This window comes from Diospyros lotus, chromosome 3, assembly GCF_014633365.1.
Source record: "Diospyros lotus cultivar Yz01 chromosome 3, ASM1463336v1, whole genome shotgun sequence".
Taxonomy (NCBI): Eukaryota; Viridiplantae; Streptophyta; class Magnoliopsida; order Ericales; family Ebenaceae; genus Diospyros; species Diospyros lotus.
The window spans coordinates 40,509,770-40,534,706 of record NC_068340.1 but is presented as its reverse complement, the minus strand read 5'-3'; the positions used below and the strand labels follow the sequence as shown (position 1 = coordinate 40,534,706).

The following is a 24,937-nucleotide window of genomic DNA, read 5'->3' as shown; positions in this document are numbered from 1 at the left end:
TGAATAAATAAATAAATAAATATATTTTGAGTTTTGAGTTTGTTTTAGATGAAAATACTAAAAATAATTTTTTGTTGTTTTGAGTTTTCTTTACAAATTAGTTTTTGTTTTCAAAAACGCATTTTTAAAAATAATAAAGAGAACGCGTTTTCATTATCTTAGAAAATTGAAAATTAAAAATGACTTGAAAATAGTAAAGAGAACGCAGTCTAAATTTTTCGTTGTTTTAATTATATTTTTATAGTTGTATTTTCGAGTCAATTTAATTTATATAATTTAACGTATAAAAAAATTAAATTGATTTAAAAATATTGGTATATCTATATAATTAAAATAAAAAAAATATAAGATAAATTGATTAAAAATATAATTATAAAGATGTAATAAAAATAAAAAAAATTAAATAAATATATAAAAAATATAAAAATATATTGTAAAAATATGTACTTAACCAAAAAAATAATTATAAACTTGCATAAAAATAATAAAAAATATTATTAGTATATCATTATGTACACCTTAAGTTATATAATGATGTTAAAATGTCTAAAATATATCTCATTAAAAATGATGAGATACGATCAAATGTGAGAAATATTTTTATTATTTATACAGATTATGTTGCCCAAAATGTACATAGCAAAGCATACTAAAAATAATGGTTGAAAACGTGAGCGGGGCGGTTGCGTGGAGAATAACGCCCACTTGTACTGATCTGGCGGAATCAATCACCGAATATCCTGCGCCGTTGGATGAGAGCCGTTGCAAGTGATTGTTGTAGCCACCGCCTCATCATTGATATTTACTTCCAGTTCCCCAATAAACCAATCCGAAAGGAATAAAAAACAAACAATTAAACGGATTAAAAAGGGTTAGTCCCCTTCGTCTTCTTCCAACGGCCACAAACGCGTGATTCGTCGGAAAAGATGGAGGGGGACGGTTCTCAGAGTCGGGGGCGGCGCGACGAGGAGGGGCCGGTGACTTGCTCCGCCTGGATCAGGCGGCCGGAGAACGAACATCTCTTGGCCGTCGGCAGGGCCGGCCGCGGCGCCCGCTCGCCCGTGCTCGAGATCTTCTCGTTCGATTCCAAAACCGCTTCTCTCTCTTCCTCTCCCTCGGTCTCTCTCTCTCTTGCTCGATCGATTTTTCAGTTTTGTACTGGAGAAGATTGTTTTGACCGAGTCCGAGTTGTTTGTGTCGTATTCTCGATGTTTTGACAGGCTTCGTACGTGATTGAAGAAGGCGACCCGGCGAGCCTCGCGGTGCACCCGAGCGGCGACGATCTCATCTGCTCTACGGCCTCTGGTGCTTCCATGTCAGTTCCTCTCTCTTTCTCTCTTTCAAATAAATAGCCAGACAGATTGCCTTGTCTGTTGCGCCTCTTGCTCTTGACTTCGGAGTTGGATTTTCTTATGAAGTTACTGTTTGAGTTGCGTGGAGTGACTCTATACTCTTGATTTTGAGACCGGTACAGCTTACATTTTAATGGCCGAGTAAATTTCCACAATGGGCTACCTGGACCCGCCCTTACACAATAAACCATGGGTACTGGTAATTCACCACAAGTTGTGCATCTTTAACAAGTTCTCCTTTTATTGTTTGATGACTCGTGGAGGAACTCAAGTTGATTGCGTATAGTTTTGGGAACTCTTTTAGTTTTAAAACCTTATATGAACTGTTCAGTAAAGTTATTTTCAAAGAATGCCTGAAACTGCTTTCCGACACTAGATTAGGAAGTAGAAAATCCAAAATTCTTTTTCAAGTATGAAACTATATGAAATCTCCAAAATTTTCATTGATCTCAGTTCCAAAAACAGGGAGCACACACATAAAGCCTCCAACCACCACCGCCAACAACGAAAATCACAAGCCTTAGTCCCACTAAGCAAGGTTTGAATTCTGGACTTGAGGCATCTCATATTCTTAAGCATGTTCGTGACATTGAGTGAATTTGGTGGAGTGTGAAGGAGACCAAAAGGAGCTTCCAGAACCAGCTTATTATAATTATGACAAAGTGGAAGGTGTTGACATTTATCCACTGCAAGGGGAGTCCTTAGTTGTGCAACAAGTGATGACTACATCTCGTGATGAGGAGAGCATTGATATTAACCCGGTTAAAGGAGAGTCACTGATGCTATAGTGTCTTGCAGTAGCAGATTTTGACCCTCAGTAAGGAGTTTTTTGGTGGTATTACGAGTTATGATAGCTTCAATAATTGAAGAAGAAGATTGGAGGAGGTGTAATATTTTCAGAACTTGTGTTTTTTGCTGCGGGAAAGTCCGCACCATTGTTCTTGATAGGGGAAGTTGTACAAAGTGAGGACATTGCATGGGAAGGTGCTATTGAGAAGGTTAATCTACAGGTTGAGAGACATAGAATTGTATAAATTTATGGTTCCAGAAGGGCAATGAGGTGTCTCACCCATATGGTTGTATTTGTATGTATTGATGCATCTTCCATCTCCTGTAGAAAGTGTCTTAATTCCATCTGACTTATTGGCACTTTAGTGGCTTGCATCTAATTGTTGTAGTCTTCGTTCAATTCTGTATTAGATGGGAACTTTAGAAATATGAATTGCTTGTGTCAAAAATAGGTCCTCATGGACAACAATGATTAATTTATCTGACATGGTTGCTTGAAACATCAAAATGGTACGCACTTTATAACTTTCACTAGTATCATGGGAATTTCTTCTTCTTTGGGTGGGATTTTTTATTAGTAGATGCTGTCCCAGAATTATTCAATTATCTCATTCTTTCATGAGTAGTAGCCTAATTTTTGTTTTTGTTGACTTCGTGGAAAAGCTATAGATAACTTTGTCATCCTGGTTACATTTTAAGCACATCAAGGAAAATGTTATGAATCATAATATTATCTTGTAAATCATGATATATGAAGTGAAGATTGTCACAAGTGTTATTTTTATGACAACTTTCTTGTATTGATATTCTCTCCCACTTGGCTGATCATATGCATATTTTCTTGTCATGTTCATAATTATGCAATAGTTTACCTTTATGAAAACATAGGAAGCAATTGGTTTGTCAGGAGAATCCTATGTTAATTGTATATGCTTGCTCCCAGAGAAAAGAAAAGGGTTTTCCTATATCTATGTATTTTTATTCATGCCATACATGAGATATAATTTTTGTACAAATTGTTCAGCTGTTTTATTTTTTCCAAGCTTTCTGGATGGCCTTTGGCAAATTGTTTGGTTTTAAATCATGATTTCATGCGTTAATGGCTACTTTCACTTGCCACAATTGGTTGGTCAGTTCATGATTCCCCTCTAGCTTCATTTTTCGTTTTTTTCTTTGGGCCTTTCTTTTTCTTTTTTTGGTGGGGGGGAGGATGGGATGGGGCTGGAAGATGGACAGGCTAGAATTATCAAACAGCATGTGTCATTGACAGTACATTCATCCTTTGCTTGTTTGTCCATTGATCATTTGCTAGATATTTATCTGACCTTAAAATCTGGCTAAGGTGCTGTTTGTTGTATTATATTCATGATTTTCTCTGCCTGGAAAGTAAATAATATTGTGCTATATGCAGATGGTTCGAGTTGTATGGCCGAGGGGAACATGTTAAATTGTTGGCCAAAGAATTCATTCCTCTCCATGGTGCTGGCCTTCAGAAATGCCTAGCTTTTAGTGTTGATGGATCTAGACTTGCTAGTGGTGGACTGGTAAGCAATAAACTGGCTGGATGATAGGTTCAGGACCATGTGTGTCAAAATATCTAGCATGAACCGTGCAATCTACTTCTACTATCAAGAAGTTGGATAGGCAAAAATAGTTAAATAAATATACAAAATGGTTTATGGTAGGATATCACTTGGGCCATATTTAGACAGCTATTCAGATGAACCATGATTATTAGTGAATATGATTGTGTGATTCAGATATGATTGTTGGTACACATTATACTGATCCACATATGACTTTTCCTTGATAGAATTCATCGTTCTGATTCAATTCCTTAAATTTTAGGATGGGCATCTCAGAATCTTCGAATGGCCAAGCCTGCGTATTATTTTAAATGAGCCAAAAGCTCACAAGTCCGTCCAAGATATGGATTTTAGGTAGGTATATATATTACTTGCCTGTTTTGTGACCTTTCATGTGTAACATTAGGTTTATCTTCATTTGTCTGCATATATGCAACTGTAATGGTCTGAGCTATCTTTTATCTAGTAGGCCTTATCCCGGTTCTTGTTTTTACGAAAATTTATGAACTCTACCCCTCCTCCACTTTGGGATTTCAAAGATAACTCACCTGACTCTTCATGATGTGAATTTATGTCCATATGTGCATTTATCCACTCATGATATGCCTACCTAAACATCATTTGGGTGGTGGTGCATTCTATGTGTTTTGCATCACAACTTCACTTGTCCCTCAATGAAGTTTTCTTCTTTCTTCTTTTCCCAGCTTCTGCCTTGAGCATCACAGGCCATTGCTCTGTCTGCCTCTTTTCTGTCCAACCTTCTGGCTATATCAATCCTTACACCTGCATATCTGTCTTGTATTGTATGCATATTGAGTTTATTTTTGTTAAATGATTGGTTAGTAACAATATGTATTCCAGTTTGGTCTGGTAAACTAGGGAAAATTGTTTTCTTAAAAATTTTATGTTGTCAAATTATCTACCAAAAAACAAGAAAAGATGCTATCTTGTAAGTGCCAGTGAAATTTGGTGCTTGAAAATTAGGTTTCCAAACTAAGGTTCATTTAATTAAATTTGTTAAATAGTTTTTTTGTCTTCAACATCAATTGGGCATAAGAGGACTGCTGTTTAAAATAGAATACATATGGCTGTAATGCCAGAGTTTTGTGGACAAGCAAAGGTATACATGGGATAAGCTTTGAGTACTAGAAGAAAAGCACCTATACCTAAAAATTAAGTGAATACCTAGAACTGTGGTCATTTTATTTAATCAGAGAATAGAAGCCTTAATTTTTTTTTTTTTTTTTATAGAAATTTCCTTAGTTACTATTATAAATTTCATCATCAGATTTCACTCCACAAGTGTGCTAAAAACCAGACATGGGTTCTAGTAACAAACACATCTTTCAGAAGAATTAAGAGTCAATATGCAGTCTTTCAAAATGTGTTCATCCATTTGTACATATTTATGAATTGAAATGTACAGAACAGCTCCAAATAATGTTTAGAAGCAGTAATCCACATGTTTTCCTGGAAATTAAACAGATTGATATAACTATCACAGTTGCGCATCACATTGGGACAGTGGGGTTTTTTTTTTTTTGGCTCAATTGAAAATGGGTTCTTGTTGAATTTTCAGCCTAGACTCAGAATTCTTAGCCACAACATCTACCGATGGTTCTGCGAGAGTATGGAAGACGGATGATGGTGTTCCATTGACCACGTTGACTCGCAACTCGGTATATTTTTTCGTTTGTAGCTTCTGGTGGCATGCTATTATTTTTTCTTTCTTTCTTTTTTCCTTTTTTTTTTTTTCTGGTTTTTGTGAATGATTGACTTGATGACATGTCCTTTCTCCTATACTGCAGGATGAGAGGATAGAGCTATGTCGGTTTTCTAAGGATGGGACAAAACCTTTTCTATTTTGCACTGTTCAACAAGGTATATTCATCAATAAATTCAAAGGATATGGTTTATGCTTAATCATTTCTATTAGTATGTGTACAAACCCTCCTTAATCCAGTTCTAATTCCAATGGTTTTTGCTACCTAAATACAATGTTGCTACTTTGTACCATTCAGAGCCATATTTGTAGTTAAACCTGAGGCATACATAACCTTTCACTGCTTACTCAATTCATGCGCATCTTGTCCTTTTGTCACTTTTGATCTGGATGGCTGATCAACTCGGTCATTTTAACTGTTGTTTCTCATTTTATCTTCAATTAGTGCCATTTCTAGCTTCCCAGAAAAAAGATACCCAATGCTTTGGAGTTTGAACCATTAATTTTGTGATTGAAGTATGCTTATACACATGGTGCAGGTAACAAAGCACTCACTGCTGTTTGGGACATGAGTACATGGAAAAAAATTGGGCACAAGAGACTACTTAAAAAGCCCGCTTCAGTTATGGCCATCAGTCTCGATGGCAAATATCTTGCTCTGTAAGTGCTCTGCTTTCCTTTTACAGTAATGTCCAAGAAGTATGTTCTATGCTGTTAGTAGAACAAGATGGATTCATAGTTACTATCAGGCATAAGAAAATTTTAATTGTGACTGGTGGGCAAATAGCAAAGGCTTTTTGACTTTAGATACTGCTGTGTCTGGCTGTTCCTGCACGTTTCTGTTAATTAATGAATGTAGGGAGAAGCCATAAATAAAATAAATACGCTTCTCTTAGTATGTTCTTGAACAATTATATAGTTACTATTCACATTCCCATTGAATTTGTTCGTGATCTTACATCTGATAAATTTCTGGAAGATTTACAGGGAAGTATATCCAATTTTTCATCCTCCCCTTTCCCATCATATATGTTCCCAAATGCTGCATGTATTGAACAATTTTTTTTTATATTTATTTCAAGTGCCATGCACTGAATTATTTTTGGATGGAATATGAAATGGGTGCTGGGGGGCCCAATTATGATCACAAGAAATGTATCTCTTGGCACTTCTTTTACTGTCAGTCTTGTTGATTCTATATATGCTTTGTACATTATTATCAAATTGCCATATCCAACCAATTGTTGCAATAAATTTTTCCTTGCAGAAAGGTAATGCTGATGTTTTTTGGAGGAACTTGTGTGAAATTTTTATAAATGGCTTTTTCCTGGACTTGATTTTTGAAGGACGTTCTATGTTGTGTGGCATACTACAAAATGAATGAAGGGGAAAAAAACCATTGTTTTGTGCTGCATGATTAAGAAATTGAGAAATGTTTTTTTAACACCACCAATTAATGAAGTTTGACACATTTTTACTCATGACAGCTGTGTACTAGGCCAGTCAATTTTTGTTTTGGTTTGACTGATAATATAAACTTTTTCTTCATTACAGAGGAAGCAAAGATGGGGATGTATGTGTAGTTGAAGTGAAAAAAATGGAGATCTCCCATTGGAGTAGGAGACTTCACTTGGGTTCATCAGTTGCAACGCTAGAGTTCTGCCCCAGTGAAAGGTAAGGTGAAATGGAAAAATAACTCAACTGTACTGATGGAAGTAAAATATTTAGTTCGTATTCCATGGTGCTAGTAAGTAGGAAATAAAACAACTTGTGTCTGGTATGAATGGAATGGATCTACACATGCACAGGAATGCCTTCTAGGAATCACAGTAGTCCTTAAGTCCAAACATGACATTGCTGCTGCTTAGAATGGAGAAATTCAAGGTGCTAGCTAGGGGGAGAGTGTTAATGCAGTCTCTCCTAATCTGCAGAATGGCATAACGTAGGTATGGAAACATGGTGTTGCATTACTGGTGATGGTCTTAGAACCATAGTTATGGTGGGGGAGGCCAGGCCAGAACTTCTTGTCTGACTGATGCGGGTATTTTACTAGTTGTGTGGTCTTTTGGTAGTGAGGTTGACTTCATTATTCGTGGACGTAATGGTAGTAGTGGCACCATTATTGTAGAGATGGATTATGTGGTTGCAGGATGGACAACATTCTGTTCATGGTGGGAATAATATGCCCTTTGTGACCGGGTAAAGGGAAGGTCCCTGGATGGAGGAGGAGCATGACCTTGATGAAACACTTTATCTGGCATCCAATCTACTAGCCCCTTAATGTCTTAGCCTGGACCAAGATACATGGGCACTGGCTCAACCTTGGTTGCCAAAGTTGCCCTGCAGTCTAGAGATTATGCTTATCGATCCAGGGTACGCATCCTTGCCTGGCAGATAAGATTACTTAAAAAATGGAGTCAATTTGAGCTCATAGTGTGAGTCCCTCACTGCAGGCAGACTGTTGCAGTAGAAAATTGGTCAGCTGAGCTGTGGAGGCACCGTGAGATTCACATGGTGATAGTTCATCTTTATGGTACTGTATATACTCCTCAGAGGAGAAATTATGGAGATGTCTTTGTATCTTTGTCCAACCCCATGAGGCTGGTACATGGAGTCACATGTGGATGCATCTCTGACATGGCAATGATTAAGCATGCCGCTAATAATGTAGGGCATGTACCCACATTATGCCATTGAGCTATTAAAAATCCAGAGTTAGTAGCTGGAACTTCAGATGGAAACTATTTACATATTTGAAGTTTGTGGTGTAGACTGTAGAGTCAAAAAGAGGTCTAATTAGTTGCAGGGTCAGAAATATGAGGGAGACAATACTTGGGAGTAGTGGGATCATTATTCTAGAATACATAAAGAAGTGGGAGAAAAATGTTATATTCTAGAAAGCAAAATTTTAGATCTCATCGTGGTTCAGGGTTACTCATCAAAAACTTAAATAATCTCAGATCCCAGATCCCTTTTGAGACAAACCCAACCCCCCCCCAAATTAAAAAAAAAAAAAAAATCTAAAACTGAAGCATAATGCAGTATAAGTGCTGCCAGTTGTCTCCTTGTTATGACAAGACTTTTTAAGATAAGGATTTCAAATCAAAGTCTGAAGTGTCAACCCCTGAACCTTATATATACCCAGTAATGCTTGTCTGAGGGACCACTTACAATTTCTAATTTTTCTTGATCAATTATAGCCTCCTATTTGAAACAAGTAGAACACTACAAGTGTATCAGAAATACATGGAAGTCTAGAATTCATGTAGCCGACCCCACATAGTGGGATAAAGGCTGGATATGTTGTTGTTGTTTATTTGTAAACCCGTCTCTCTCTGTGGGAGTCTGGGATAATCTACTATTCTGTTAGTGATATTCGAAATTTTTATTTACGTTGTTTGGTAAAGGTGTGGTTGGTGAGAGATGTGAAGCAGCTTCACTAGTGGGTAGACCATTCCCTAATGAACTTTGTTTAAGCCTCCACTCAATGTGTCCTGGATTGAACCCGGCCGACATTTGGATAGGCATGTTCTGGCCAGAACAAAAACAAAAAACGGAAGATTAAGGTCCTGTTTTGTTTTGTTTGTAGAGAACATTTTCTAATTTTTCAACTCCAATTTTACAACTAACAGGCCCTAACATTTCATCTATGAGACTATGACTGTTAAATAAATGCATACAACTATGTTTTGATGTAAACCCATGGCTTCTGGTTTGGGATTGGTCATTTCTATTTTGCTTCGATTTTTATTCTTCTTTTGGAAAAGTGAGGTGGAAGGGGATTGGTTTTGTTTCATTTCTTTTTTACATTCTTCAATTTGGTTAGGCTGTCAATTTCCATTTCAGTCTTGGTACTCAGCTTTAACCATTTGTGGGTGGGTGGATTCTGCAGAGTTGTGCTTACCACTTCTGTGGAGTGGGGAGCTATGGTCACTAAGCTAAATGTTCCTGCTGATTGGAAAGGTCTCTCTGTCTCTCTTCCCCCCCCCCCCCCCCCCCCCCCCTCTCTCTTTTTCTGTGCTTTCTCTTGAAGCTTATTTTGTCTCCTTTCTTTATGCAGAATGGCAGATCTATCTACTTCTCGTGGGATTGTTCCTGGCTTCGGCTGTGGCATTTTACATATTCTTCGAGAATTCTGACTCCTTTTGGAACTTCCCTCTCGGGAGAAACCAACCTGCAAAGCCAAAGATCAATGCTATTTTGGGAGATCCACAGTCTGATGATCAAAATATGTGGGGTCCTTTTGGACCATTGGACATGTAAGGAGTTGTTTAATTTATCCACAAGTTACCAGAGGTGGGATCGACTATGGAGGGCACCAGTTAACCATTCATCTCTCCTTGCGGCAACGGGTTCTTCTACTTCTTCATCTTTCCCTTCGACTCGGGGCAGCCATGGATGCCCCTCTCCCATGGAGTGGATCTCTTTGTTGGAAAATTTATATTTGCTTTCAAGTGAACGATCACAAACTTTTCTTTTGGAAGTATTTGGTTCGATAACATAGGGGAAGAGTCACTTTATTATTGATAAAGAGACAAAAGGTAATTTATTGAAGTATAATGGTAAATTTGATATTGCAAGAAAGAAGGTAAAAGGGGCAAAGTGATATACTTGGATTTAAAGGGGATTGAATGATATTAGGCGATAGTTCCAAAGATATGTCTAATTATCAATTCCCCCGTGATTTTTGGCCAATTCGGGCGGGGAAACAGCTTGCGGAATTGGGCTTCTTTAAACTATGTCATATCTACACAATAAATGCCTCTTAATTAATTAATGCACATGCGATCCCATATGATGTCAAAATCTCGCATCTGCATCCTTGGTCCACTTCCCAAGTGACTCCTGCTGGCTGATTTGACTATTGAGATAAGGTGGGCTGCCCCCATCCATGTAGATTTAATTGGTAGCCCTATCATTTGTGAGTATTTTTTATTCGTAATTTATCATTTTTGTGTGTATTGAGCATATTTTTTGTTACACGCAATAGTTTACAAATTAGCATATTAGGGATAAACACGCAAACATACGTGGGGTTTAGTATTTTATTTTTTAATGTAAGAAACAGGAGGAGTTTTTGACTAGTGTACAATTTTCAGTGAATGTCGTTTTACTCTTTTAAAAATATACGATGCTTTTACCCTGAGTTGGACAAATAAGTAGGTAAATAATGGATTAAAACTCGTGTTTTGATTTTATGAATAGACACAGATTATTGATAACTGTGCAAAAACAGATTGTGAAGTCCAGTATTATGGTCTAGTTTTATTTGTTGGGGTTGATGAACAAATATAATTTATTCATATCTTTCTTGTTCTTAAAGGAAATGAGTCATCTTACTCATATCTGTAGTTACTTTAGGTGGTGTTTTTTTTATCTCTTATAGAGAAAGATAATAAAAAAGAAGTTAAAAATTATCTAAATAGAGGAATATATTAAAAATAAAACATTATTAGTTTTTAGTAGGAATGAATGAAATATAAATTAATACAAATTTTATTTTGTGTGGACGATATTAACTTTAATAGTTTAGAATATTATAAATTTATCTATTTATCAAAGGTATATTTGTTACAATAATGTTATTTAAACATTTATGAATAATACTCTTGTATTTTGTATGATATAATGCACTAATACACTATTCCTAAAATATCTTACAATTGTAGATAAAACAATAACTAACTTATTACAATGACTAATATAATTTATAAAAAATAAAAATTAAAAGTTACTAACTTAGTTAGTGACATAATTTTATTTCCTTCTTATTTAATAAATTCAAATAAATAAAAATTGACATTCTTTTCTTTGTCTTTTTATGTTTTCTTTTCATAATTTGAAAATAATAATTTTTTTATAAATACAATCAAATAGAAATAAAAAAAATATTTTTAAAAAATGTATTAGCTATTATGGGTAAATTTTATATTTTGCATATAGTCGTCTGTGTTTATTTGAGGGAATAGGTCATTAATTTTAGCTCACGATAAATTTGATAGAGTTCGGATGGATTGTGAATTTCAAAGATAATGAAATAATTTAATTTAAAAGTTATTTATGTATTAAAGGCATGTTGAGTTTCTCGTATTATTAAAAATTATATATAATTTTTATTAAATTTTTAATGAAACCATTGAGGTAATTAGTAAAGATAAGGCAATTTAGATTTATTATTTTCACGAGCGACCAGAATCGCAGAATGGTAGTAATCTTAATAATAAGGCAATTTAGGCTTATTATATTTGTTGATTAATAATTATCTATTTTCTGTCATTTTCGCCATATAAATGAAACAACGGGAAATCCAAAAGGCCTTTCCACGTCATTCTCACGGGACGAGCCTCCAATTATTATAATTTATGATAGCAAACGCGGTCTCCACAATCTTCAACGACGTGAAGCCAAGCCAAATGAGAAGCAAATCACACACGTAGACACACACTCATCACAGAGAGAGAGATTTGTTCGATTCGTTCATGTCGAAACCAACTCATCTCCAAATCTTCAATTTCCCTCTCGTTCGGTGACCGAATTCCACACCGATGGGGCGCAGCTCCGCGAGTCCCGACCGAGTCTCATCCGGCGACGAAGACGACAGCGCCGCCGCCGAAGACGGCGGCCTAGGACTCCGCTCGATCGGCGACCGATTTCTCTTCAAGCGCAGCTCCAATTTTAATCCTAACCCTACCAACGCCGCTAACGGAGGCAAGGATCGCGGGAGGGCGGCTTCGTCCGCGGATCGGCGCCGATCGCATCTCCATGCCCGGTCCGGGGCTCGGAGGCTCCTCTTGTTTCCATTCAGAGGCAGGTCTTGGTTTTACTTGTTCTTGTTCTTCGCCGTGTTCGCGTTCGCGCTGGCTTCGATGGTGCTGCAGAGCTCGATCGCGTCGCTGTTGCGTCCGGGGAGTGTGAGGAGAAAGTCCGTGCTGGATGGTTTGAAGTTCGGGAGTTCGTTGAAGTTCGTGCCGGCGAGGGCCGGGGAGGGGATCGGTCTTGATCGGTTGCGGAGCCAGTCTAGACTTGGCGTTCGGCCTCCTAGACTTGCACTCGTGAGTGTTAATCAATTCACATTTTTGTTTTTTCTTTCCATTTGTTTTTGTTATGAATTCACATTTTTGTTTGTTTAGATAGTAGAAGATTGAGTTTCTGTTTTTTCTTTCCATTTGTTTTGTTATGAAATCACGGTTGCATTTCTTCTTAGAAACGGAAATGATTAGAAACTTTAGGTCGTTGCGCTTGCCTTCATTTATTACGATTTTTGGCAATTATTACTCACGAGAGTACTGGAACAGATATAAGTTAAAACTTTTCAGATTAGATGTAAATGAGGCAGACAGTTACAGTTATGCTTCAACGAATAACTTTTTTTTTTTTTTTCGGTTATGATAATAAAATTAATGGATTACTTGCTGTTTTTGGAAGTTCTGGTATTATTTGAATTCTATGTGGCTATGAAAAATGTTTGAATTAATGATATCTTATCACAATTAGTACTCCTAAAATGTTATGGAATTCAATACTCACTATACGATTTTAAATGGAGTTCAATAAGGCAGTTGGCACATTTCAGAATTTATAGGGCAATACTCACCCGAAACTCTATAGCATTTGCTGTTGTGGATGGAGTCCATTAAAAAAAAAGAAATGTGATGGCATTGAATGGTTGAAATTGCATGTACTCTTTGAAATGTTATGGATTTCTATACTCACCATACGATTTGGAAAGTTGGCTTGGGACCTGGACAAAGGTCTTAGAATTGCAGATCATCTGATTTTGAATATAAAACTGTGCATGTATAGTGGGTGAAAAAGAAAATTGTAAGTTTTGTTAAATCTTAAATAAGATTTTGACATGTATTACTTGTCAAGTAATACATGTATTACTTGACATGTATTACTTGATATCTGTGTTTTTTTTTTTCTTAATGAATTTTCATGCTCTCATGTTTTTTTCAACAAAAATTATGCAACTTTTCTTACAAGTTATTGTGGATCATGTTTTATATGTTTGTCTCATCTATCATTTTCTTCTATTTCTCACATTCAAAACTACTCTAAAATTTACAACAAACTTGATGGGCTTGAACCCCAGTACTAGCAGATTGCATCAATGTTTCATGGCTTTTGCTAGCTTGTTTTTGAAAAGCTAAACTTCCAATAAGTTAGTGTAAAATCTTTATTAACTAATCAAGTTCCCTAAAGGTTTGTTTGAAACTTCACCTTTTGAAGTAATAAATGGATCAAACATCATCTGTGTGGATATGCCCCCTAGTAATATTTGGTCACCCTAAGCAAAAATTGCTAGCTTCACCTCTGCATGGAATATTATAAATTTAAACTTTCAGATAACTTATCCTGTCTTACAGGCATTTCCGATTTGTTTACAATGTATGTGAGTTTCTACCCATCCCCCCACCCCCCCACTCTATGCTAGGTCATCAATCCAAATATCATATTTGTTTTACATATTTCATATTGGACAGGGTCCTTGGTTTTTAGTGGATCTCATTCCACATGCATGATAGTTTTCTAAAAAATCTAGTTAGTATAACAATCAGCAATCTTAACAGCACCATCAAGTTCTTCAGGTTAATGAATGCAGCCAGTTTATTATGACTGTCACGTTACTGAGTCTTTGTTAAAATACTTTTAAAACGCTAATGGCACATTGGGTATGGCATCCCTGGGCCTTTTTATAGTGTCAACAAAAGCTAGAGGATCTCATTCCAGATATATGTGATAGAATTTCGAAAAGTTAAGTTAGTATAACCATCTCAAACTGTTCTGGTATAACCTTGTAATAGTGCCATCTAGTTCTTCAGCTTAATGATGCAGTCAGATGCATAGACTGGCCAGTTTGTTATAGCTGTCACCTTACTGAGTCTGTTAAAATATCTTTCACATGCTATTGGCATACTAGTATTAGTATCTGCTCAGCATAAAATTATCAAATCACTGAACTAAACTACTTTGTTTGAAATTGTTATTGTTGGCTGTTGTTTTTGCACAATAATATAGTACTGGTGGTAATATTATGCAATACCGGTACTAGTTGCAATAATGATATTAGTAGAGGCAGCAGCATTTGATGCTACCGTTAATACTACTGCTGCTACTACCACTAGTGCTACTTCCACGAATTTGCTACTAGTATTCTAATCATCAAATACTCAACTTCTTGCATAGCTTTTATTTGTTTGGTGTACCTTTGTGTACATGCCCTAATGCTTCTTATGTTTCTTGTACAGTTTGTCTGAACTAATTAGTCTTGGAGTAAAACTGAATATTATACGTATATGTGTGTGTGTGTGTGTGTGTGTATTGCTAAGTAACAGTTAAACCTGAAAATGATTTCATTCATTGTTTTGATATCTCTAATTTTTTGTATTCTTGTTTAACTTTGCTATTGCCATTAGGGAACATATTATATTTCAGCAAATAACTGGTTCCTCACATTGGTGCATACAAAGTGCAGAAGTGGTCAAAACTGTGTTTTGTTAATGATGTTCTCCTTTTGACAATGATAGGTCTTAGGAAACATGAGCAAAGATCCAACATCGTTGATGCTGTTTACTGTGGTGAAGAATCTACAGGAACTTGGCTATAAATTTAAGGTGAATTTCTGTTTAATTCCATACTTTTTTCCTGCTAGTTTTGTGGTCTTCCAAATTTCTAAAAATGAATTTACTCTGCGCGTATAGATTTTCTGTACATAAACATTGCTCTGGTCACCACTCATGACAATGAGAACTAAAAGATATTGTTTCTTCTTGCGGTTGTCATTTTTAACTTTATCTGGAACAATGGCTTTCTTGAGAAGAATTTGTATGTTATAGTTCTTATGCAAATCAACCAGTTCCATAGGTTGCTATAGTTTGTATATATGGAACACTGGAACTAATCTAGCCCACAGAGGTACGTGGATAGACATCCCAGACAGAGATTATTCTATCATGCTTGCTTACAATGCTTCTTTTACAGATTTATGCAGTAGAGGATGGTAGAGCACATTCTATGTGGGAGAAAATAGGAGGCCCACTCACAATCCCAAGTCCTGAGAGATATGGCCATATTGATTGGTTAATGTATGACTGCTACTTGACATAAGTTTGCCTACTTCTGTACCTTTTTCAGTATTTATTTCTTATTGCAACTAGTTTGGTGACATCTGTTGCTTGTTAGTCAGCATTGATTGTTCATATTTCTCTATTCCTTATAGGTTTGAAGGTGTCATTGTAGATTCTCTTGAAGGAAAAGATGCTATTTCCAGGTAACAAACTTTGTAGACATTACCTCTTTTGAATTTTTTTCTTTATATTCTTTAATAGTTCAGCAACTTGTACAATGTTGTTCTGTGTGTCTAACTTGATGATGTAAAACAGACCTTTTTGTGGTTTGAAGTCTAGAATATGAAGAGGAAACAAGTGAATGCTGGAATATAAAACTAGATTTCCTGTTGGATAAATGATAGAAATTCTGAAGCAGAGAAAATGTAAAATCTTTGTAGTTTTCAAATGCATCCTTAATTAAGTTTGATGCTAGTGCTCATTGCAAATGGTTACAGGTCACAGTCAATTATCGGTGAACCCTAATAATGTGGGTTGTGGACCTGTTAAATTGAGTTACTGTTTTTAAGTTGGTACCTATGAAGATCATGAGTTTCAATTTTTCTTCAGTTTCCGGATGTTATAAGTAGTTAATTTTATATTTATGCAGCCTTGTGCAGGAGCCCTTTTGTTCTGTACCGCTTATATGGATAATTCAAGAAGATGCCCTTGCAAATCGTCTTCCAGTGTATAAGGAAATGGGCTGGGAAAATCTTCTCTCTCACTGGAAAAATACTTTTAGCCGAGCTGATGTTACTGTTTTTCCAGATTTCTCCCTACCAGTAAATCTTTCTTTCCACCATCCTTGTTAGCTATCGCTAAACAAACTTTCTTGCATTGTGTTAGCGACTAAAAATGTTTCTCAATTATTATTACCTTTTATATCAGATGTTATATAGTGTGCTTGACACTGGAAACTTCTTTGTCATCCCTGGATCACCGGTAGATGTGTGGGCTGCAGAAAGCTACAGTAATACCCACTCCAAAATTCAGTTAAGGAAGGATAATGGGTTCGATAAAGATGACATGCTGGTTCTAATTGTTGGAAGTTCTTTCTTCTACAATGAACTGTCTTGGGACTATGCATTGGCAATGCATGACATAGAACCCCTGTTAGTCAAATATGCGAGCAGAAATGATGTGGGGGGGGCATTTAAGTTTCTCTTCTTGTGTGGAAACTCCTCTGTTGGATACAATGGTGCTTTACAGGTATTCAATGGTTGATTACTGCATTTTGGGTTATTTCCTTATTTTTTTAGGTATTATGTATATGATTCTGGATCTTGTTCGCACACTTACAAGTGTTCATTATGGAAAAAGGGAAAATAGGAGTCTTTTCCTCACAATCATATGCTTGGATTGGTCTAGGTTTTACAAATGTCTGTGTAAAGCATTTTTGACGTTCATCTGGCTTTGTAATGCCATCTGGCTTTACTTGGTGATGGTTCCAAATTTATCACTTCGTAAGTGTTTGCCAAGTGAGATGAATGTGTGTTCTTTTTCGGTGATGCCAATTAGAAGACTTGTTTAATTTTTTGTGCAACATGGAAGATTTTTTAATGGAAGTTATATTTTAAGGGTAAACTACTTCTGTTCTGTCTAGTAGGGAAGTTACATTAGTTAGTTAACTTTTTGGAAGATATTTTGGTAATTGTTTGAGGTAGCCTAGAACTTTCATGGATTTTCATCCCCAAACTCATTGGCAAACTATAGTATTTCATTATGTCTGGATGATTTACTCTGATGTGTTATTGGTGACAGAAGTAATCTGGACTAGGATTTGCCACGGTAGAGTTTGCTTGTAAAAGTTCACCAATTGGTCTGCCTGTGAGACTCCACTTGGAATTTTTTATAATTTTCCCTCATCATCCCGTTATCTCTTGATGGTTGGCCTTCTAATTATTGAGATTTTCACCAAATGCATCTGTGACTTGCATGTGGATGGTAAATTTTTTGTTTCTGAATATTATTAACTGGCTCCATATTAGAGTGACTTTATCATGACATGTTGCCCCTTAAGCATAATTCTGAAGTCCTTTGATAAACTTCATTCTCCTGGCACTAGACCATTTCTTTCTTGCATTTATAATCTTGTACAAAATGAATATATACTTGCCTGAACTTCATATATTATTCTATTCTTGTTCTTAATTCTGAGGATATATTTGACCATTTAACAAACTTTGATGCTCACATTCCAGTAGGTTGCTTTGATGTTCCTCCTGTTTTAGTTCCAACAACAATCCCTTATCCTTTGCTATGTGCTTGAGACTGAGGTTGTTCTTATGGACTGGAATGTTAACTCTGCTCATGCTGCTTAAACTCTTATGCAATGTGAGGCAGCAGAATCATGTAAATGCCTATGGCACTTTTGGAGCACTCTATAAGATTTTTGCTCAATGGAAGTGAATTCTATGTCCTAGAGAATTAATGAATTTAAGGTGGGTGGTGTAAACGCATTCTTTAGGTGAAATAGGCAAGCAACAATTGAGTTTTAGTTAGTTTATGGAGTGCCAAGGTATTTAGGATTTTGTTATAATTTTATCTTGTTTTAGTTTTAGAACCTATTCTATATAGATATCTATATTTACATATGCAGGTTAGGTTTGTGTATAAGGTTCCATTGCAGATATTTGGCATAACATGGATTTTATTTTTTAGACAATAATCTTATATATATATATATAGATAGATAGATATACACATATAGATAGAAAAATAAAATTATATGTATATAGAATAAAATAAAAATGAAAAAATGATTTAAAAATGTGTGGGCTGGGGGTGGGTTGGAGGACCCCATACTTGTCTCCAACCCATTCCTGGATGGGGAATTTTTATTTCTTATCTGTAGCCATCCTATTTGATAAATTTTCTCATCCAAACTGGCTCAAAATTTGACAGGTTTGGCGGGTATCTGACAGTAAATATTTTCAAATCCTTTCTATCAGACAATTGGTAGATAGCTTCCATTGTTGATCTACCAAGCACCAAATGACATTAGTTTTCAATTACATTGGTTTCTCTCTTTAACCTTTGCTCAATCACCCTCTTCCAAAGTTTCATGGTATGCCTCATTGGCTTGACCTCTCACCTCCTAAAACAATCTTGTCTCCTCTAGGAATTCCTTGCAACAAGCCCTCTAAATCCTCTCAAAATTTTGCTTTTATTCTCTTTTTTCAACCCAAGTTATAGTACATACATAATAACAATGTTAACTTTTTGTTTCCTAAAACAATTTATTTGGTATGCCATATACATTTGCAACACATCTTGGTCATGGATACTCGTTAGATACTTAAAATACCTGCTGGACGTACCAAATGGTGTGTTTGTTAATTTTTATTGTTACTTCATTTTTGGACTCCTCTAGGACATGTATGTCCATGATTTGGACATGTGATGGACAAGTCAACTGACAAAATGGGTTCTTAGAACTTTTTTGGTGTATTTACAAATGCAATAAGTTTTTATGTAGAGTAAAAAAGCACAATTCAGCCTTTTTATAATTCTGACAAACAGAGCAAATTTTCTTCTTATGTTGAATGCTTATATTTTCGTTATTATGGATTTAATGATATCTTTCTTTCAGTACTAGTACTTTTTTTACTAGTTTTGTGTATGGTCATTATTATGAAATGAATGGTACCTGATGTCGGACTACCTATACTGTTTAAATTTTTTTTTTTTGTTAATTATGTTTATGAATATTACTAATAAAAAATTTAAAAATATTATTTCTTGTGTCTGTTTCTATATCTGTATCTGGATAGGTGGTTCTTAGCATATCTAATAACAGAATTGCTTTTAGTTATTTAATTATTTAAATATAAATTGGTGGTGAGTTAGATATAAATTCATAATTTGCTTCTTTATTGTTTTAAAGTCTTTACATCAATGTTCATTAATGAATTTTCTCTCTCATTTTTCCCTTGAACTTGTATATGTGTGAATATCAAAATGAGGAACATCTTTCTAAGCAGTGATTTAAATCTCATGTCTAACACATCATGATCCTATTTATGTCACTATAAACTAAGTTGATGGATTAACCTTTTTTTCATTGATCCATTCTAGATTTACTTTTGTAGGAAATTGCTACTCATTTAGGAGTCCATCAAGACTCATTAAGCCACTATGGGATGGACAGTGACGTAAACGGTTTGTTATTAATGGCCGATATTGTTCTATATGGCTCCTCCCAAGATGTACAGAGTTTTCCTCCCTTGCTTACTCGAGCCATGTCATTTGGCATCCCAGTCATTGCACCTGGGTGCACTGTCATAAAAAAATATGTAAGTTCGTTCAGCTTTTTTTACATTTACCCTTTCAACCAAAGAATGGTGGTGTTGCCTTCTGTTCTTTTCAACATCTGATGAAATACCTTGAATTTCAGGTTGTAGATGGAGTTAATGGGATGGTTTATACAAAACATAAGCCTGATACATTGCTTAGAGCTTTCTCGCTCTTAATATCAAAAGGAAAACTCTCTAAATTTGCTCATGCTGTGGGTTACTCTGGAAGGCAGTTGGCTAAGAACATGCAAGCATCAGATTGCATTGCTGGCTATGCAAAACTTTTGGAGAATGTTCTCACTGTCCCATCAGATGTGCTGCTGCCAGGGCAGATTCAGGTCAAACAAGATGCATGGGAATGGAATTTATTCAGGGAGGAAATGGAAGAAAGAACTCATGATGTGGGAATTTTGGATCAGGACTCATATATGAGAAAATTGAGTGTTGTTAGTGTCCTTGAGGAAGAGTTGACCAACCTTTTTGACTTAAGAAATACTTCTGAGAGTGAATCTGAGATGTTGGTGCAGGACTTTCCTACTGATCTAGATTGGGGTGTCTTAATGGAGATAGAAGGCTTGGAAGAGGTGGAAATGCTGGAGGAGGATGCGGTATGTGTTACTTTGCCATATCGTTATTTCTTGTATGCCTCTCCGTGTGTTTAAAATAATTATTTCCTTTACTTTTCGGTTGATTGTTAAAAGAGCATTGTGATTTCAATTTGTAGATTGAAGAAAGAATGGAAAAAGATGTTGGTGAGTGGGATGATATATATCGCAATGCTCGAAAATCTGAAAAACTTAAGTTTGAAGCAAATGAAAGGGATGAAGGAGAGCTAGAGAGGACTGGCCAGGCGATGTGCATATATGAAATATATAGTGGAACTGGGGCCTGGCCCTTTTTGCACCATGGGTCTTTGTACCGTGGATTAAGTCTTGTAAGCTATTCTCACTTGGATTCTTGTACACTTCTTTTTTATGAACTTCTATTAGTATTTTTCCCCCCTAACCTGTTGGGTGACTCCAACTTCACCTTGCCAATACTATATTTGAGATTAACTTATTTTAATATCTATTCCCGATATCAGATCACTTAATTTGTTCCACATTGCATAATTATGCACTTTGTTACCAACGTGCACTGTGAACGAACTTGTTTAGGGTGGCTACTTTGCTGTTTGTGGTCTTGGCTCAAGTGGTTATTTTGTTCATAAGAGGTCCAAACATCGTTGTTGCTTCTTTGAACTCATTTAATTCCATTCCATCTTTGTCACCAGTTCTTATGACTTCCAAGCAAGTTATTGCCTCTTGTTAAACGAAATATACATATACACATACATACATGACCTGTATAGCTAAAAGACATAACCTTCCTGTCAATCTTAACTAGTTCAGATGATCTTCATAATTTATTCCGTGGAATATGTAGTTTTGTTGTTTCTGATCTTCCTACATTATCTCAGTCCAGAAGAGCACGGAGATTGAGATCGGATGATGTGGATGCAGTTGGACGGCTTCCATTTTTGAATGACACATACTATCAGGATATTCTTTGTGAGATAGGAGGGATGTTTGCTGTTGCTAAGAATGTTGATAACATTCACAAGCGTCCTTGGATTGGGTTTCAATCATGGCGTGCTGCTGGCAGAAAGGTATATGTTTCACTGGTGGTCCTCCAACACATAGAAGGGGGCGAGGAGCAATTTCACTCTCTTTTATTTTGGTGTTTTTCATTTACAGATATAATACAGCATATGTTATGAATATGACCCTGGCTGGTTTTCTTTTCTTTGACGTTATTGTTCTGTCATAACAGGTTTCATTGTCTTCCAAAGCTGAAAAGGTTCTGGAAGAAATAATAAAAACGGAAACTAAAGGAGATGTAATATACTATTGGGCGAGCCTGGGAACAGACGGTGGACTTTTGGGAACTAATGATGTCCTTACTTTTTGGTCTATGTGTGACATCTTAAATGGAGGGAACTGCCGGTATGTTTCACAGAATTTGGAGATGATATTTGCAGAACATGTTTAAAATATTTTGCTAATAGTTGAGTGGTTTTCTGGTCAGTTTTTTTTTCCTTCTTTCTGCTTTTCCTTTTCTTTTCCTGCCATCCCATGTTATGCATCTTTATAGTCTTTTATTTTGTGAACAGGCCAAAAAGAAGATAAGAGTTTCTTGCCTTGTTTGTTTTAATTGTTTCTCCTCATATTAGTAGGATATGCTTAGAATCTGTCACTCTTGTTTACAAAATATTGAATATGATTTTTATTGTCTTTATTTATCTAATTATTATTATTATTATTATTTTTTTTTTTTGGGGGGGGGGGGGGTGTTTGGTTGCATTCTGACTCTTACTGAAGTTTAATGCATAATTTGCTTATCCCTTTGACAAAACAGTCCTGGATTAATAGAACTAGTTATATTATATTGAATGTTGTGGGTTGCGAGTTATATCCACCAGAAATTGCACTACCAAGGGATTCAATTCATTGACTATATTTTCTGAAGAAAAATAAATATGAACATCCTTGATATAGTGTGCTTATCGTTAAAGAATATAATTTCCTCTACTTATTTTTAAATCACAACCTAGAACACCATAGTTGGACATACTGCATGTAATTGGTGGGAAAATATATTTAGCTTGTGTTTCATATGCCTATAAAAGTAGGGCTATTATCTATTGTCTTTGAGATAGTCCAGGCTTGAGATGGGGCTATAAAAGCATTTTAACTAGCTCTTTAGGTATGATTTTTTTTCTTTTTCAATTTTCATCATTCATGGTTCTCTGTGCTGCAGTTTTAGACAAAATAACCTGCTGTTTGATTTTTTTTATTATAGTCACCTTAGCATTTTAATCAACAAAGCAGTGAAAGCCAGGCATGCTTAACTGTGTAATGTGAAATCTTGTTTGAAAATTAAAAATTATGGGACATAGGAACGTTTCTCTGGGTAAAGCACTATAATAAGAGTTCACATTGCTATGGCTGTACTTTGTATCGAAAATAGGCCAGGAAATATCTGAAAATATCAATTTAGAATGCTGTTTTTTTTTTAACCCCCTCCCTTTCCTTTTAGCTTATCTCTTGTAACTTCTTTTTCCAAAATGCCTGCAGAACTGTCTTTGAAGAGGCTTTCCGCCAGATGTATGCCTTGCCATCACATGTTGACGCTCTTCCTCCTATGCCTGAAGATGGTGGTCACTGGTCTTCCCTACATAGCTGGGTGATGCCAACTCCTTCCTTCCAAGAGTTTATAATGTTTTCCAGGTATGGTGTTGGAATCATCCATTTCTTGTAGCATCTAGTTAAAAGAGTGTTGCATGTGCAGAATGTCTCATTGAACAATCTACTCGCCAGCTTGTGAAATTCATGCTACTTTTTCTTCGCCCAAAAAATTGCACAGGATGTTTGCTGATTCTCTCAATGCCTTGCACACCAATTCAAGCAAAATCACCACCTGTTTGTTGGGTTCTTCAAACCTTGAGGTAAGCCACCTTCCTTTCAGGTTGCAGTGGACCTTTATGGATCGTATGATATTCTAAGTTGTTGCTGTTTCATTGCAAGCAGAAAAAGCACTGTTATTGCCGGATTCTGGAAGTCCTGGTCAATGTGTGGGCATATCATAGCGCGCGGAAGATGGTTTACTTGGACCCTCGCTCGGGTTCATTACAAGAGCAGCATCCAGTCGAAGAGCGGAAGGGTTTCATGTGGGTGAAGTACTTCAACTCTACTTTATTGAAGAGCATGGATGAAGATCTCGCCGAGGCTGCAGATGATGGCGATCATCCAAGTGAAGCGTGGTTGTGGCCTCTGACCGGGGAAATATACTGGCGAGGTGTATATGAAAGAGAGAGGGAAGAGAGGTATAGGCTAAAGATGGATAAGAAGAGGAAAACAAAGGAGAAATTACTCGACAGGATGAAGCATGGATACAAGCAGAAGTCACTGGGTGGATAGGACGCAGCCTTAAGAACACAACCACACTTGCATATTCTTTTTTCTTTCTTTTTTGACAACTCCCCCAATATACGGCAACTGAAACCAAATTTTGGTCCTCAACTGAAAACTAGGAACAAGCTCAAGCTGGTACAGATCAAAGGAGAGCAAGATTGAGATTCTTTCTAACAGCATCAACATTTTTTTTTTGACTGACAGAAGGGCTGATTTGCAGTTCCACATACATATGATATGCTTGACGGGCAATTTTGAAGCCTTTTGCCTTTTGTTGCTGTGACCATTTCAAGCGGCTCTAAAGACAGACATTACGCAGGAATTCCAAGCCAAGGTGCACGCCTAATTGATCTCAAATTCTTTTTGTTTTGTCATTAATTTTTGCAACATCGCCAGCAAAACCCTTATCATTCTTTCATCAATGTACATACCCCCACCCCCACGCACAAATAACAAAATGAGTTCTCTTTATTAGCATATCAAGTTGTTGACTTAATTTTCTTGTTTCTGTTCTTCTGATTATTATTAATTAGCATATGAAGTTGATGAACGTTACCATTCTTATGAATTTTAAAATCTAAAACTCATTTTTGGAGAACTGGGAGTACACTGGTAGTTGGGATCCACAGTGTCTTCCTTCCTGCGATCCTTTTCCCCTTCCTTTTACTTCGAATTTGGAAGAATTAAAGATTTTACCTGCTATTTCATTTTTAGTCTTTTTCTGGTGATTCAGGCCTGGGCCTCTTTCTTTAGCTTAAATGGGCTGGGATCAAACTTGTCCAATCGTTTTACCATCAGGTCACTGGATACAATTTTTACTTTACTTATACTTTGCTTGAATTTAATCATCATTCAAAATTTATTATTTCTTAAACAATTTTTTTTTTTTTAATTTTGAAAGTGCTTAACTTTCAATAAGCTAAATTTTTAATTGATAAATTAAAATTTATACAAAAAAATAATGAAATTATTTGAGCTGACACATTAAGTATCATATTAATCTGTGATAATCACAAATAAAAATAAGAATTTAGATAGAATTTAAAAACCAATCTTACATAACGAGATTTACAGTTTGAAGGAGCAAAAACTATGCTCACAATTTACAATATATTTTCATATTGTGTTTT

The 24,937-nt window shown here is 36.0% G+C and overlaps 2 protein-coding genes across 2 annotated transcripts; both read left to right on the top strand.

Annotated features, from left to right (window-relative positions):
- Positions 1-821: 821 nt before the first annotated feature.
- Positions 822-10,004, top strand: LOC127798060 (SEC12-like protein 1). Its single transcript, XM_052331358.1, has 10 exons — positions 822-1,118; positions 1,221-1,315; positions 3,553-3,685; positions 3,990-4,081; positions 5,307-5,406; positions 5,536-5,608; positions 5,990-6,110; positions 7,005-7,124; positions 9,343-9,413; positions 9,511-10,004. The coding sequence occupies exons 1-10, from the start codon at positions 927-929 to the stop codon at positions 9,711-9,713; spliced, it is 1,200 nt and encodes a 399-aa protein (XP_052187318.1). The 5' UTR covers positions 822-926; the 3' UTR covers positions 9,714-10,004.
- Positions 10,005-11,834: 1,830 nt separating this feature from the next.
- Positions 11,835-24,357, top strand: LOC127797913 (uncharacterized). The gene is made up of 14 exons (XM_052331111.1): positions 11,835-12,502; positions 14,981-15,067; positions 15,435-15,538; positions 15,673-15,723; positions 16,170-16,341; positions 16,448-16,768; positions 19,651-19,854; positions 19,956-20,462; positions 20,579-20,788; positions 21,314-21,502; positions 21,667-21,839; positions 22,971-23,123; positions 23,260-23,341; positions 23,424-24,357. Exons 1-14 carry the CDS (start codon positions 11,996-11,998, stop codon positions 23,811-23,813), a joined length of 3,150 nt encoding a protein of 1,049 aa, XP_052187071.1. The 5' UTR covers positions 11,835-11,995; the 3' UTR covers positions 23,814-24,357.
- Positions 24,358-24,937: the final 580 nt, after the last annotated feature.

Bases quoted from the DNA above. Each gene is read 5' to 3' on its own strand.
- LOC127797913 (XM_052331111.1), top strand. From the start codon at position 11,996: ATGGGGCGCAGCTCCGCGAGTCCCGACCGAGTCTCATCCGGCGACGAA. The intron at 15,724-16,169 runs GTAACAAACTTT...ATATTTATGCAG, and splicing joins GGAAAAGATGCTATTTCCAG to CCTTGTGCAGGAGCCCTTTT. The intron at 23,124-23,259 runs GTATGGTGTTGG...AAAATTGCACAG, and splicing joins GAGTTTATAATGTTTTCCAG to GATGTTTGCTGATTCTCTCA.
- LOC127798060 (XM_052331358.1), top strand. From the start codon at position 927: ATGGAGGGGGACGGTTCTCAGAGTCGGGGGCGGCGCGACGAGGAGGGG. The intron at 5,609-5,989 runs GTATATTCATCA...CACATGGTGCAG, and splicing joins ATTTTGCACTGTTCAACAAG to GTAACAAAGCACTCACTGCT. The intron at 7,125-9,342 runs GTAAGGTGAAAT...TGGATTCTGCAG, and splicing joins GAGTTCTGCCCCAGTGAAAG to AGTTGTGCTTACCACTTCTG.